General features: G+C 40.3%; 1 protein-coding gene across 1 annotated transcript in view; it reads left to right on the top strand.

The window, feature by feature from the left end:
• Positions 1–445: 445 nt before the first annotated feature.
• Positions 446–13662, top strand: part of Herpud2 (HERPUD family member 2) — a 41827-nt gene continuing 28610 nt past the window's right edge. The window contains exon 1 of the mRNA XM_006991678.3: positions 446–1301. Within this exon, the coding sequence (XP_006991740.1) occupies positions 1155–1301 (147 nt within the window). The 5' untranslated portion in view covers positions 446–1154. The remainder of the gene's footprint in view (positions 1302–13662) is intronic.

Below are 13662 nucleotides of genomic sequence, written 5' to 3'. Positions count from 1 at the left end.
CAGGTTGGAGTCGGAGCTCCCTGCGCGACGTGGCACTGGCTGGGCAGGCAGCTGACACAGAGGAAAAACCAGAGCCTAAGTTTGGACTCAGCCTCAGGAAGGATATGGTATTATTAACTCTGCCGAGCCAGCTCGTGGGACAGAGCCCTTCCACCACTTCCGGGGGTGTGGTGAAGGCGGGGTGCACCAGTGCCAGCCACACGCCAGGGGTGGCGCCTCGCGGCGGGGGGACCGGGGAGCACACCGGCCCACTCGGAGGCCCGGCTGGCCCGGGGGGGCGGGGCTAACCGGGCCGGGTCAAAGGGAGTGCCGCGGCGTGACGCACTTCCGCCTCGCGCCTTCCGGCTTACCCGGGACCCCGGCCCTCCTGACAACAACAGTTCCGGGCTCTCGCTCGCTCGCGCGGCGCCGCGGCCCTGTCCCCGCCCTCCCCCTGCCACCTGCCGCCCGGCCGCGATCGGGAGGGCCGGAGTAGTCCACCGCCACCGCGCCGCCCCGCCCCGGACACCGGGAGGGCGAGCGCCGCGGAGCCGCGGAGCAGCAGGGGCGGCCTGCCTTCCTCCAGGCTCGCCGTGAGCCACAGCCTTGCTTCCTCAGGCTCGCCCTCGGCCGCGGCCTTGCTTGCCCCCCCCAGGCTCGCACCCCGGCCGCTGCCTTCTTCCAGGCTCGCACCCCGGCCGCCGCCTTCCTTCTCCGAGGCTCGCCCTCCGGCCGCCGCCCCGCTTCTCTGAGGCTCGCCCTCCGGCCGCCGCCTTCAGCCGCTCAGGCCGCGCGGCGGCTCGCGTAGGGCCTTGTTGCGTTTCATCTCGGGGGTCGCGGAGGCAGGGGCGGGGCGCTGAGCGGTCCCCCGGGGGCTTCTCCTTCGCGTCCTCCCCAGGTCGCCTGCCCGCCCGCCTTCCTCCGCAGTCCGGAGCCAGGCGGAGCCCAGACCTGGCGGGGACAGCCGCACCCCCGGCCCGGCACCCAGAGCCTGCCGCCACCACCGCCACCGTCCATCGTTGGTATCGGCAATGGCCTATGTATCGCCCGATGTGCTTGTGACTGATTTGGACCCAGAATATTGAGGACTCACGTCTGTCCCCACCATCCCAGCCGTGCCCGCCCCGTGAGGGCTTAGCTGCAGCGCCGCTAGACTGCCCGACTTGGAGAGCACCATGGACCAGAGTGGGATGGAGATTCCTGTGACTCTCGTCATTAAAGCACCGAATCAGAAATACAGTGACCAGACTATTAGCTGCTTCTTGAACTGGACCGTGGGGAAACTAAAAACGCATCTATCTAACGTGTACCCTAGCAAACCAGTAAGTGTAAAACTGGACGCAGCTGCTCTGACCTGCAGCCCCCACCCGTGTGCCTGGTACCTCCCTTCTCCCAGCCTGCCCCCTCCTCGCCAGTCAAATAGGTCTCCATTTGAAATACTTTTGGTTCTGAGGTTGCGGGTGTCTCCTGAGTGAACCATCGTTGTTATCTGCCTAATGAGGTTCAGTTAATTAGCGAGTATACAGAAATACCAAGAGACAAGAATTTGCAGTTATGGAAAAGGGACCATCTTCCATGGACCTTAAAGTCATCTCATGTGAATGTCCGATGCTATTTTGTTTGTTTTTGAGATAAAGAATCACAGCCCATATTAGAACTTTCATTGCTTTCTAGGCCAAAATTCCATTTTAATTTTAAATTCCTGGGTCAGGAATATGCTCATGATGGTGAAGAGAATGTTTTTCTCTTCTGGAATAAGTATGTGACTTAGCGAAAATTATGCTTTAACCATCACTCCATTGCACATGTTGTAAGTTGCAGACTCACTTTGTTTCCCCACTTCCCACCTCACATTTCTCCCGAAGATACATTGAGACGAGCAGTTCTTCACACACACGTCATTTGATGCCCGTTTTATTATTTGGTTGTGTCATCTGTTTTGCTCAAATCAGTGTGGCTTTGTTTTCCATTCTTAACTATATCTTGGTATTGGAAAGATAAGCAGAATGTCGCCATTTGTCACCACAGTCTGATTTGAAGGTACGTAGTTGGTAAGTCTTTGAATAGTTGAGAGAAGTATACCATTAGAGTATATTTGAGGCTTTCGTATTCTCTATTGTATAACTTTTTCATTCTTGAATACCTAGTATTCAACTACTAAATCTTATAATTAAATGTAATAAAGAGGCTTGTTTTTTAGGGTGGGAAATATTTTGGCATATTTACCATCAGCTAGTTGGAAAACAACTGCTTTTTAGTCCTGTTTTGTGCTCCTAAGTATGGAAGATGTTGGTCTGTGTTAAGATATTTATGAGTTACAACTGTGTCTATTGCAGTATTAAGATTTAGACTTCTGGAATAACCACTGAATTATTTTATTGCAAAGCAGGAGGGTGTATATTTTGTTGTTTGTTTGTTTTAAACTCATTTGGCATTAGCTGTATTTGTGACACAAATATTTTTAGTATGCGGGGGAACACTGAGTTACTTAAGTAGTGGGAACAAACTAAAAAAGTTAGAACTTGGGCTTATTCAAAGCTTAGGTTTGAAAGTGAAGATTTACACCAGGATAACAATTCGCTAAGAAATTGAGGTTTATAAATTTTTTCTGTTGCATATTATTGTTTTCCCATATTTTTGAAATAGAAAGCACCATGTGAGAATAGTCACAATTGAAAGACATAGATTTTGTAGCAGCCCAAAATACTGTTTGTACATTCTTAAGTCTTAAGTACATTCTTAGTACATACCTGTATGGTGTGTACTAAGGTGAGAGCCATGTGTTATACTATTTCACCGTTAAGGGACTTGATCTGCAATATGTGGATCAGAAGTTTGCATTAAACCCCTTGTGGTATAATCTTAGCACCAGGGGTGGAAGCTGGAGGATCAGCAGTTCAGGGTCATTAGCTGCGTAGTGAGCTTGAAGCTAGTATGATCCTGTCTCCCAAACCAAAACAAATTTAGTACTGTTCTAAAACATTTCTCTTAAAAACAAAAAACAAAAAAGAAACTATGTGAGATAGAAATGTGAAGCCTGTTTTCCTTCTCTGCCCAGGGATAAGCCTACTTGAGGCTGGAGGTTTGCCCTTGCACAGCTAATCACTAGCGAAGGACTGTTGGTGCAGCTGGATGTTAATGCCTGAAGAGATCACTTGCAAAACTGTTTTTCCTGACTTGCCCAACTCATAGACACTCTGGAGAGTCTTTTGGAGGCTGCACCACATACTCTAATTAATGACTTAACCTTGTAACATTTTTCTAGCAAGTTTTCTGAGTGAATTGTAATGCCTTGTCAAGTTCATTTCTAGGTTGAAAATTTTGTGTAATTAGACTTTACAGGTCTCTCCTCTGACTTGTTAACTGGAATTAATTTTGGAATATCACAGTTGCTGAGTAACTGCAGTTAGTGGTACCCTGTAGCTAGAGAAGACATCAGCTCTTGGAATTGGGAGTCATAAATATTTTCTTTTTGAGGTTATTTAGAAGTCAAAACGTTTTGTAATGAAGCAAGATTATAGCAAGAGTTGAGATCCTTGTGACTGCCCACAGTGACTCACATTGGCTCTTCCAGTGTTTTAAGTGTATCCTATGTGTGTATTCATGTGTTCACGCTTCACCTTTCTTGTGAGACAAGGTCTTACTGGTTTGCACAGCATGATCTCAGATTCTTGGCTCAAGTGATTCTCCCATCTCAGCTTCCCAAGTTATGGAACTATAGGTCTTCTAGCTCTTCTTTTCTCCCCGCTCCCCTTTAACAAGTACCATTCTTTCAGAGTTAATGTTGCACTGATGACCCTAAACCTTACATTACTGTAATAATAAGCAATACAGTTCTAAGTAAAAAGACTAGATACTTAGTGGGCAGAAGGGGAAGATATTTGTCATATATATATGAAAAGTGTATGTGGAGTTGAGCTCTTGGAATTCAACTAACTTCCAAAGATACTGGTAATTGGTTTAGAAACTGGAAAGTTCACCAGTAACAGTTCAGGTTGGTAGTGTTTTAGATCATTATAAAGCCTATTCTAAAAGGACATTTGCTGTTATTGATGGATTTAGTTTTTCACTCCTGAAATTGGCCTGAAGTATGAAATAATCATTCTTAAATTTCAGTAATTGCTACAGGATGTTGAAGAACCCTGTCGGAAGGCCACTTTTCCTTGAGTGTTGGATTCTAGTCTGAACTTGGACTTAGTTATCAGAGATGTAAATGCCCAAATGGTTGAATTTCGAATTGTTCAATAGAATGTACTATCCAATAGAAATTAAAAATATATAAAATTCACCTGTCTAGTTAGGTACTTTTCCATCTCTCTTACTTAATGTCTTACTTGCAAACGGTAGGTAGGTAGAGATAGAGTTGACTTACCCTGAATTTGATGTTGAGGGCAAACCTTTCCAGTGCTTGGGGTCCAAATTCCTTGTGATGTGTGTCTTCCTTCTGGATACATCTCCTCTGCCTTTGCTGTTTATTTTATGGTGGTAAAACTACAGCAGTCACTTCCAGTGCTTAGGTCTTCTGTCTTCCCTGATGGCCAGGGAGGCTTGTGCTAGCTTTCCAAGCTCTTCCTTTACTTTGACATTCAATTGGAATTCAAGAAGCAAGAGTAGGACCAATTGTATATAGGTTCTGTTCTGAGAATATAACATTTTGCAGTCCAGAAGGAAGTTCTCCTTTTCTTCAGTGGAAGTAGTTTGTCTTGTAGCTTTTGGAACTTTTTTGTTTGTTTTTTTGTAATTCCCTATTACCTTATTTAGGTCATTAAAAAAAAAAATGTAGTAACTTGACCACTTCAGGACTGTTGATTTCAAGGTGATAGAATCCATATACATGACTACTTTTTACTTGATAAGACAGTTGTCTTATATAATTTTAACAAATTTAAGAGGGCTTCATGTCACCTAGCAGTATGGCTCAGATTTTAAAAAAACACTTTGTGAACAAATGATACTGTTGAATTTAATGTGAAGATGATGAAAAAAATAGAAATTTGAACTTTTTAATGACTGCTGACTAAAATTTACTCAAGTATTTTGTAGTCTTATCCTTATGCCTTTTTTTTGGAAAAAATGGAGTTTTGTTTAATAATGCATTAATGCTTTAGGGGGTTCTAGAGTTTTTAGTTTAAATTTCTCTTTATGTAATACTGATTGTCTAAAATGCTTTTATTTAATTGCTTTGATTTTAAACTGCCATTTAAGCCAGGCATTCTACTAAATATGTGATATACTCCGTAATGTTTACTTGTGGTAGACACCTTGTGATGTTAACTCTTTTATAGATGAGGACACAGAGACTTGATGAGTCTTTTGCTTAAAGTCATAAAACTCTTAAGTAGAATTGGGATTTGAACCCAAGCTGGTTTGACTTGAAAGTCAAGGCCTTTAGCCATATCTGTATATGCACACATACACATAGACACACACTCGGCTATATACAATGAGATGAAGGCTGCCTTGTAGACTTGACTGTATCAATTATACACCTATAAACAGAAAACAATAAATTGAACTATTAAAAGATGTTTGGGGCTGGAGAGATGACTCAGGAATTTAAGAGCTCTTGTTGCTCTTGCAGAGGATTGGGTTCATTTGCCAGCACCAACATGGCAGTTCACAAATGTCTTAAACTACAATTCCAGGGGATCTAATGCCGTCTTCTGGCCTCTATGGGCATCAGACACACACTAGGTGCATAGGCATATATGAAGGCAAAATACCCATACATGTTAAGTAATTTTCTTTAATAAAAAAAAGATATACATTTGGATGCTATGATACTTAGAAACTACATAGTTGAGTAACATATCCTTATTAATGTGCTAGCACCTAATCAGCTTACTGTGTGGTTATTACTGTTTATTCTGATAAATTATAGAGAAAATGTGGGAACATAATATTTTAAGATTGCAGAGTATGTTGCTTTGTTCTGTCTCCTCACAATGTATTAATTTCTATACTTTGGCAGTCTCTATTGCACATACATCTGGCATGTGACTGAATGGTCTGTGAGTGGAAACCTCTTTGTGCTGGTTATTGTTGTAAGGAGATAGGGACCAGAGGCTGTTTAGGTAACCATGCTTCCATTTACAGTACTTCTGAATCTCTTGGAGCTTTGGACTGAGTGAATTTAATTAGAGACATGTTTAAAAATTCACAGAATTCATTTTTCCCAGAATTCATATTTTGTGGCCTCCTTATATTTAGCTCTTTAAGGCTATTTGATATTTGTGATTGAGCTGTGTATGGGTACTGAAATGTAATAGTTTCTATTTTCAAAGTACATGTATACTAGTTATTAGAACTTACCAGTTAGTTGAAGATTACTTTTATTGAATCATTATCATAAATTTTAAAAATCCACATAAAGCTCAAAATTAGGGCAGACGGTGGTGGCTCATGCCTTTAATCCCAGCACTCGGGAGGCAGAGGTATGAGGCCAGCCTGGTCTACATGCTGAGTTCCAGGACAGGCTCCAAAGCTACACAGAGAAACCCTGTGTTGAAAAACCAAAAAAAAAAAAAAAGTTCAAAATTAATATTTTGAAATTACGTGGAATTTGATTATGCTAATAAAGTTGGGCATAATAGATAGGGTCATGACTTTTAGGACAGAGGGTTTTTTTTGTCTCTTTGTTTTCCATTTTTTTGAGATTTTTTCTCTAATCACTTTATTCTTATTAACTTACAAATAGAAGCATCACATAGTGAGTTTAAGGACTTACTTAAACACTTGCCCAGGTACAAGCTCTATACATCTCTGTAAACTTCTATACAGTTAAAATCTATACAGTTAAAATGGCCATTCTTTTCCTACATTTTATCATTCCTTATTACCTGCTGTTACCCTTTCTTGGTCTCCTTTTTAAATTTTATAATACATCCACAGTAATACTTATTGACATATATACACACGTATATGTTATAGGCTAGGATCCACATATGAGGGAGAACATGTAGGGGTTTTGTTTCTGAGTTTGACATGATTTTCTTAAGTCATATATGAGAGACTTATTTAGTCTTTTATCTACCTGTCTACACACACACACACACACACAAAAAAAAAAAACTTTAATCTTTTCATACTAGTGAATCTTTTGAAGTAAGAAAATATAGTTGGTTTTGTAAATTCATATGTCACACCGTTGTGAATATTTAAATTGTTTTTCTAGATTGTTGTGTATGAGTGTTTTCCCTTATGTATGTATGTGCACCAAATGTGTACCTGGTGCCCAAGAAGGTCATAAAAGACCATCAGATACTCACCATTCCAGGACACACACCTGAGAAACCTAAGTCCAGATGAGGTCCTGCATCCAGCTTTCCTTCATGTCCCAATAAAGCCATCAAATGTGAATCTATCAGTGGACTACTCTATTAGAGTCTGCACAATCTAGTTACTTCTTAAAAACTCTATCGGCTGACAACCAGTCCAGTGCATGGATCTACAGGGGACATTTCAGATTCAAGCCGTGACATTCATAAAAGCTAGGCAGAGAGTTGCTCATGCCTATAATTTTAGCTCTGGGGAGGCAAAGGTAGGAGGATTCCTAGGGTTTACTGGCCAGTCTGTCTAGCCAGGTTCATTGTGAGCCCAGATGAGGTTTATAACATCCCTGGCTGTCCTGGAACTAGCTTTGTAGACCAGGGTGCCTCGAATTCAGGAACTCGGAGATCTGGCTGCCTCTGCCTGGGATTAAAGGCGTGCGACACCACTGCCCAGCCAGATCTTTTCTGTTCAAACTTCTTAATATTTATTCTCAGGAATAGTATTTATTTATTCTTTTATATTCTGTCAGGTTTCTTGCTTTGGCTTTTGTATCTTAAGTGGGTAGCAGAGTTTTTCTGGCCAGCTGCGTAAACAGATGGTTGAATAGACTAGCTTTGCCTCTAGGTTCCTGAGAGATCCATCTGGATCTTCTTTGTTTGTTAGTTAGCAAAGCCTGCCTCACTGTACATGACCACACTTTATCTACGGAGGAACTGTACTAATGGGATTGGCTGACTTTGGTTGGAGGAGTGAGCACCAAGAAGAATAGTGTTAACAGTTAATTTTATTGATTTTGTGCTAGAGAGCCACAGAAATGGTTTAATACTTCTGACTAGCTAATACTGAGTCTTTGTAATTCTTATATTTAAATATACCATGTAATTTATTCAGCAAAAAATTCATTTTTAGTGTGTGAAGTTACTGAGCTCTGGGGGTTTGCTATAGACACCAGCATCGTCTCGATAGAGAAGTGGATTTTCTCCCCTCTTCCATTTTTCAGTTTGTTCCTTAAGGGTTTCAGATAGTGTGTTTTGATCATAGTCACTCACTCTCCAGAGAAGTGGGTTTTCAATCAAGGAAAAGGATAATGAAGAAATGATGTCATATCACATGTTCAAGTTAAACTTTGAGAGCTCAAATTCTGTACTTTCTCTAATGCTATAGATTATGTCAAAGCAACTAGTTGTGTAAAAGTTATTGTCATCTGGCTTGCTTTAGATTTCAGATTGTTGGTACTTAAGTTGAAGTGATTTTTTTTTTTAACAAGGAAAAAATTTTAAGTCTCAATTTAGGCGTATGAAAAACTCATTTTTTTTTTCTGTTTTCAAATCAAACAATTCATTTTTCTTTTTAAAACATTGGATGATCTGAATGCATTTGAATATTTTAGATGAGACCAACAATGTATTACTAAATTATAATTCACATACTGTAAAGTTTGTCATTTAAATTATACATTTTGTATTTTCATAGTTATCACTTGCCTACCTGTAGCACATTTTCATCACCTCCCAATTAGTAGTTACTCCCTATTATTTGTCTCTAAGCTGTTGGTAACCACTAATCTTCTCTGTCTCTGGATTTTCCTATTTAGGACATTTCATATAAAGGGAACATAGATAGATGGCCTTTATATCTGATATCTCTCACTTACCATAATAGTCATTATGCTATAATGTGTATCTGAACCCCATTTCTTCTTATGGCTGAATATGTCATTGTATGTGAATGCCGTACTTTATGTTTTCATTCAGTAGTTGATGGACATTTGGCTTCCTTCCACTTTTTGGCCTTTATTAACAATGAAGTTATAAACATTCTTATAAAAGTGTTGGAGTAGACATTGATTTCAGCTCTTTGTGGCATATACCTAGGGGTATAATTGGATTTAGTTCTGTGTCTGAGGGTGGCTATTTCTCACTTCTGAGCAATTGTAAAAATTGTCAACAGTAGCAACCCTGTTTACACCATTAGCTATGTGTGAGAGTTCTAATTTCCCTACACCTTTGTCTGTATTTGTTTTTGGTCCACATGTTCTAGAAGGTTACCTGTAATTTTGTTGCATTTTTGTGTATGCTGTGAACCATAATTTATTTTTTATTTTTTAATTTTTTTCTTTGTGAACCATAATTTATGGGGGGAAAATGCTAAAATACTATTGCACAATTGTTCCTTCATAATCTGTTAATATCAGTGCATCATTTGTGGAAATTAACCAGATGAATTTTGTCCTAGCAAGTGTTTCAAGCTATTGTGATTAATAGAATATCTCATTTTATTCCTTAATAATAACTTATAAAATAGTGCTAAATGAATTTTTCCCCAAAATATATGCAAAGTATTCTGAACTTTCCATATTTCATTTAACATTGCATTTAGCATCTACTTAGGCACAGTGCCAGGCTCAGGGGACAAAATAATGAACAAAAGGGATAATGCACCCTTTAAGTCTTAGCATTGGTATTTCTTTTAGGGATGCAAATTTGTACATGTAATTGGCGATTGTGGTTTGTTTCAGGATGGAAAGAAGCAGGATGAGTGGCAGGAGAAACTGTACTAAGTTGGTCAGTCAGCAAGGCCCGCCTGAGGCCATGTTCAAGTCAAGATCTAAAAGGATGATTAAAAGCTGCAGCAGCTGGTAGGGAAGAACACAAGCAGGGAAGACCACAAGCAAGAAGTTCTAGTTGGGAAGGAACTGGGAATCTAAGTGAATGATAGCTTGTTTAGAAGGTTGAGGGGGAAAGAAGACTAGAGGAGATAGGAAAGAAATCAAGGTCAGGATTGGCCGCAGTGAAGGAGTTAGAGTAGATAGGCCCATGGGATGGCTCGTGGGTAAAGGCACTTCTCTTGCCTCCTCCCCCATACACTCACACATAATAATAAAATAAAAAAAAATTTTGGAGCCAGGTGGTGGCAATGCACGCCATTAATTCCAGCACTCAGAGTCAGGTGGCAGGTGGATCTTTGTGAGTTTGAGGCCAGCCTGGTCTCCCGAGTAAGCTCCAGGACAGCCAGGGCTACATACAGAGAAACCCTGCCTTGGAAAAAAAAAAATCACTTAGTTAGTATTAAATCCCATGTATTTTAGAATAGGTCAGGATTGGTTGGCATTTTAAAAAGATCACTGCAGGTCCTGACTTCAGAGTGGAAGCAAGAAAACTAACTGAGAGGCTGCTGCAAAAGCATAGGCAGGAGATAATGATGTATGTTAGGGCATTAGCCAGTAGAGATAGGAAAAAGTGGGTAGATCTGAGCGGATACTCTTAACAGATTTAATGCCAGTTATGTATAGGAGGCGAGATGAAAGGGGTTGATTATGCCCAGGTATTTCGCTTTAACAACCAAGGGCAGGTGGGATAAGCATAGGAAAGAAGAAGGAATGGGGATCTAGCATTTGGCGTCCATTGTTGGTTTTTTGCCTGTGAGTTACCTGTTAAACATTAGACCATGTCACATGTCATAGCCATTGGATATATGGGTCTCTGACTGAGAGAAACAAAGCACTTAGATGGAAAGATACAAGAAACATGTCTTTTGGAATTGGATGGACAACTGAGCAAAAGGCCATGAGGGTCAAAGACCAGTGATACTGCTGAATGAGAATGAACCCTTTACTCCATTGCAGTGATGCAAGTGGAAGCCTGATGTCATCTTGTAAATGTCACAGTCTTTTGTTGGGTTAGAGACTGGTTAGCCATTGTCCCATGTTTCTGATTAGTAGGTAAAGCTTTAAGGAAGAATTTTAGGGGAAAGGGATTCTCTCTAGGCTATTAGCTTAGTCATTTAGATGGCATTTTTTTTTTTTTAGGTTAATTGGAATATGCTGTAGTTTACTTGTTACTTTTTGAGATAGGGTTTCTCCGTGTAGCCCTGGCTGTCTTGAACTCACTTTGTAGACGGGGCTGGCCTCAGACTGAGAGATCTGCCTGCTCTGCCTCCCAAGTACTTGGAATTAATGGTGTGTGCCACCATGACTGGTTAGTTCTAAAATTTAATAATTATGCATACGTTCAAATGAAAGATCCATAGTTTGAGAGCTAGGAGTTCTCAAAATACTTGATTTTGAAATTTTATCTTTGATGTAAAAGTCATTAGCAGTCTAGGTGGTCACTCTATATATAGTTATGAGATTTCAGTACTTTGGAATTTTAATTTTTTTATTTAAATTTTTGGGGTGTTTGTAGAGCTGGAGTTATAAGCAGTTGTGTAGAGCTAGAGTTATAAGTGATTGTTCTGAGTTCTGGAAACTGAACTTGGGTCCTGTGCAAAAGCTTATGTTCTGGGTTTGTTTGTTTGTCATCTTGACACAAGCTGGAATCATTTGGGTAGAAGTAACTTCCACTGAGAAAATGTCTTCCATCAGAGACATTTGGCCTGTAGGCAAGTCCCTGGACATTTTCTTGGTTAATGATCAATGTGGAAAGGCCCGGCCAGCTGTGAGCAGTGCCACTTCTGAGCAGGTGGTCCTGGCTTGTATAGAAACAAGCAAAATGAGCTATGGAGCACAAGCCCAGTGAGTAACATCCACCTATAATGATCTCTGCTTCAGTTCCTGCCTCCAGGTTCCTGCTTGAGCTCCTGCTCTGACTTTCAGTGGTGAATTGTAACCTTGTTTGTAAGATAAATTAAACCCTTGTTTCCTCAGGTTGTTTTGGTCAATGTTTTGTCATAGTAACAGAAGAGCAATCAAACACAAGCTGTATGTACACTCAGCTGCTGAGCCACTTGCCCAGTCTGTGAGACAGGCTCTCTCATTGAACCTGGAACTCCTGGATTCATCAGTGAGCTCCAGGGATCTACCTGTCTTTGCCTCCTGAGCACAAGGATTGCAAATGTTCATTGCTGTGCCAGGATTTTTATGTTGGTGCTGGGGATCCAGACTCAGGTCTTCTTGAATGGCAGACATTTTACTGATTGAACTACTTTGAAACCCAGTCCTAGTTCTTGTGTTTTAAACTGAGTAATATTACAAAATATGTTATGATGTAGGTTTTTCAAGCATATGCTTCTGGAGACTGAAGTGTCTAAAGCTATTGCTTCTGGGAAAAGTTAGTCTCAAAATGAATTACAAAATTGTTTTTCTAGTGTACTTTATATATATATATTATTATTACTATATTGTATAGACTTATAGGCTTATACTGGAAGTGTATGTGGATCAGTGGTCTTTAATACTGCATTTTCTAACATTTTTATTTCTTGCTCAGAAGTGATAGTTTCTGATTAATTCTATTGCTGTTACAGTTTAATAAGAAAGTAGAGGCTGGAGAGAAGAGGCTGCTCTTCCAGAGGACCCAGGTTCAATTCTCAGCAACCACATGGCAGCTCACGCCTGTCTGTAACTCCAGTTCCAGGGGATCCGACACCTTCACACAGATACACATGCAGGCAAAACAACTATGCACATAAAATAAAAATAAATAATTAGCCGGGCGGTGGTGGCGCACGCCTTTAATCCCAGCACTCAGGAGGCAGAGGCAGGCAGATCTCTGTGAGTTCAAGGCCAGCCTAGTCTACCAAGTGAGTTCCAGGAAAGGCGCAAAGCTACACAGAGAAACCCTGTCTCAAAAAACCAAAAAAGAAAAAAAAAAAAAAAAAAAAAAAAAAAAAAGAAAGAAAGAAAGTAGAGAAAGTCTATATAAGAAAGAAAGTAGATAATGTACAGGTAGGTCACTCCTTAGAAGTAGTTGGTAAACATTGCGTTCTTCCACTAAAAATCTAAGGTTAAATGACTTAAGCTTTGGACATGGACTTTCTGCCAACATCAAGATGTATTTCTGTACAGAGAAGGTTAAAGACTCCCATTGTTACCTTTTGAAATAGAGACTTGAAAGTTATTTTAGTGTGAGTCAAGGCTTTCTTGTTCAGCCTTCTGTAGCCTTAGCCAAGTTTGTTTTTGTACCACTTATACTCTTGAGCATCCTGAGTGTTGCTTTGTTGCAAAGCAACATGCTGGAAAGATGTATCACTTTCCAATGGTTTCACATAGTCCTGTTAGGTCTTCGTGAAACCACATAATATAGATACCAGAAATTAATATCTGTCATCCTTAAATGTGTTCTGCTTTAGGAGGTTGATGTGCATTCTCTTCTTAGACTCCAGCCTGTGCAGTAAATACTGTTGTTATCCTCTTTTGTAGATGAGAAATGTAATGGCTGTAGGATCTTGTACACATTTCCTGACTCCTCTTCAGCTATCTATAATACTGCCCTATCTGTGAGTCCGACTCCTATATGCAAGACTCCACTTGTAGCAAATCAGTGATGTTGCTCTTGATAATCTATTTTTCTATCCTACAATGTCAGTTTTTTCTATTAGATTTTTCCTTTTGGCATACAGATGTTATTTCTTAAAAAAAAAAAAAAAAAAAAAAAAAGACCCAATCCACAAAAGAAATATTCAAGAAACAAA

The sequence above is a fragment of the Peromyscus maniculatus genome, chromosome 7 (assembly GCF_049852395.1).
Source record: "Peromyscus maniculatus bairdii isolate BWxNUB_F1_BW_parent chromosome 7, HU_Pman_BW_mat_3.1, whole genome shotgun sequence".
NCBI classification, from domain to species: domain Eukaryota; kingdom Metazoa; phylum Chordata; class Mammalia; order Rodentia; family Cricetidae; genus Peromyscus; species Peromyscus maniculatus.
The sequence above is the reverse complement of the archived record's forward strand: the minus strand, read 5'-3'. Positions and strand labels throughout refer to the sequence as shown.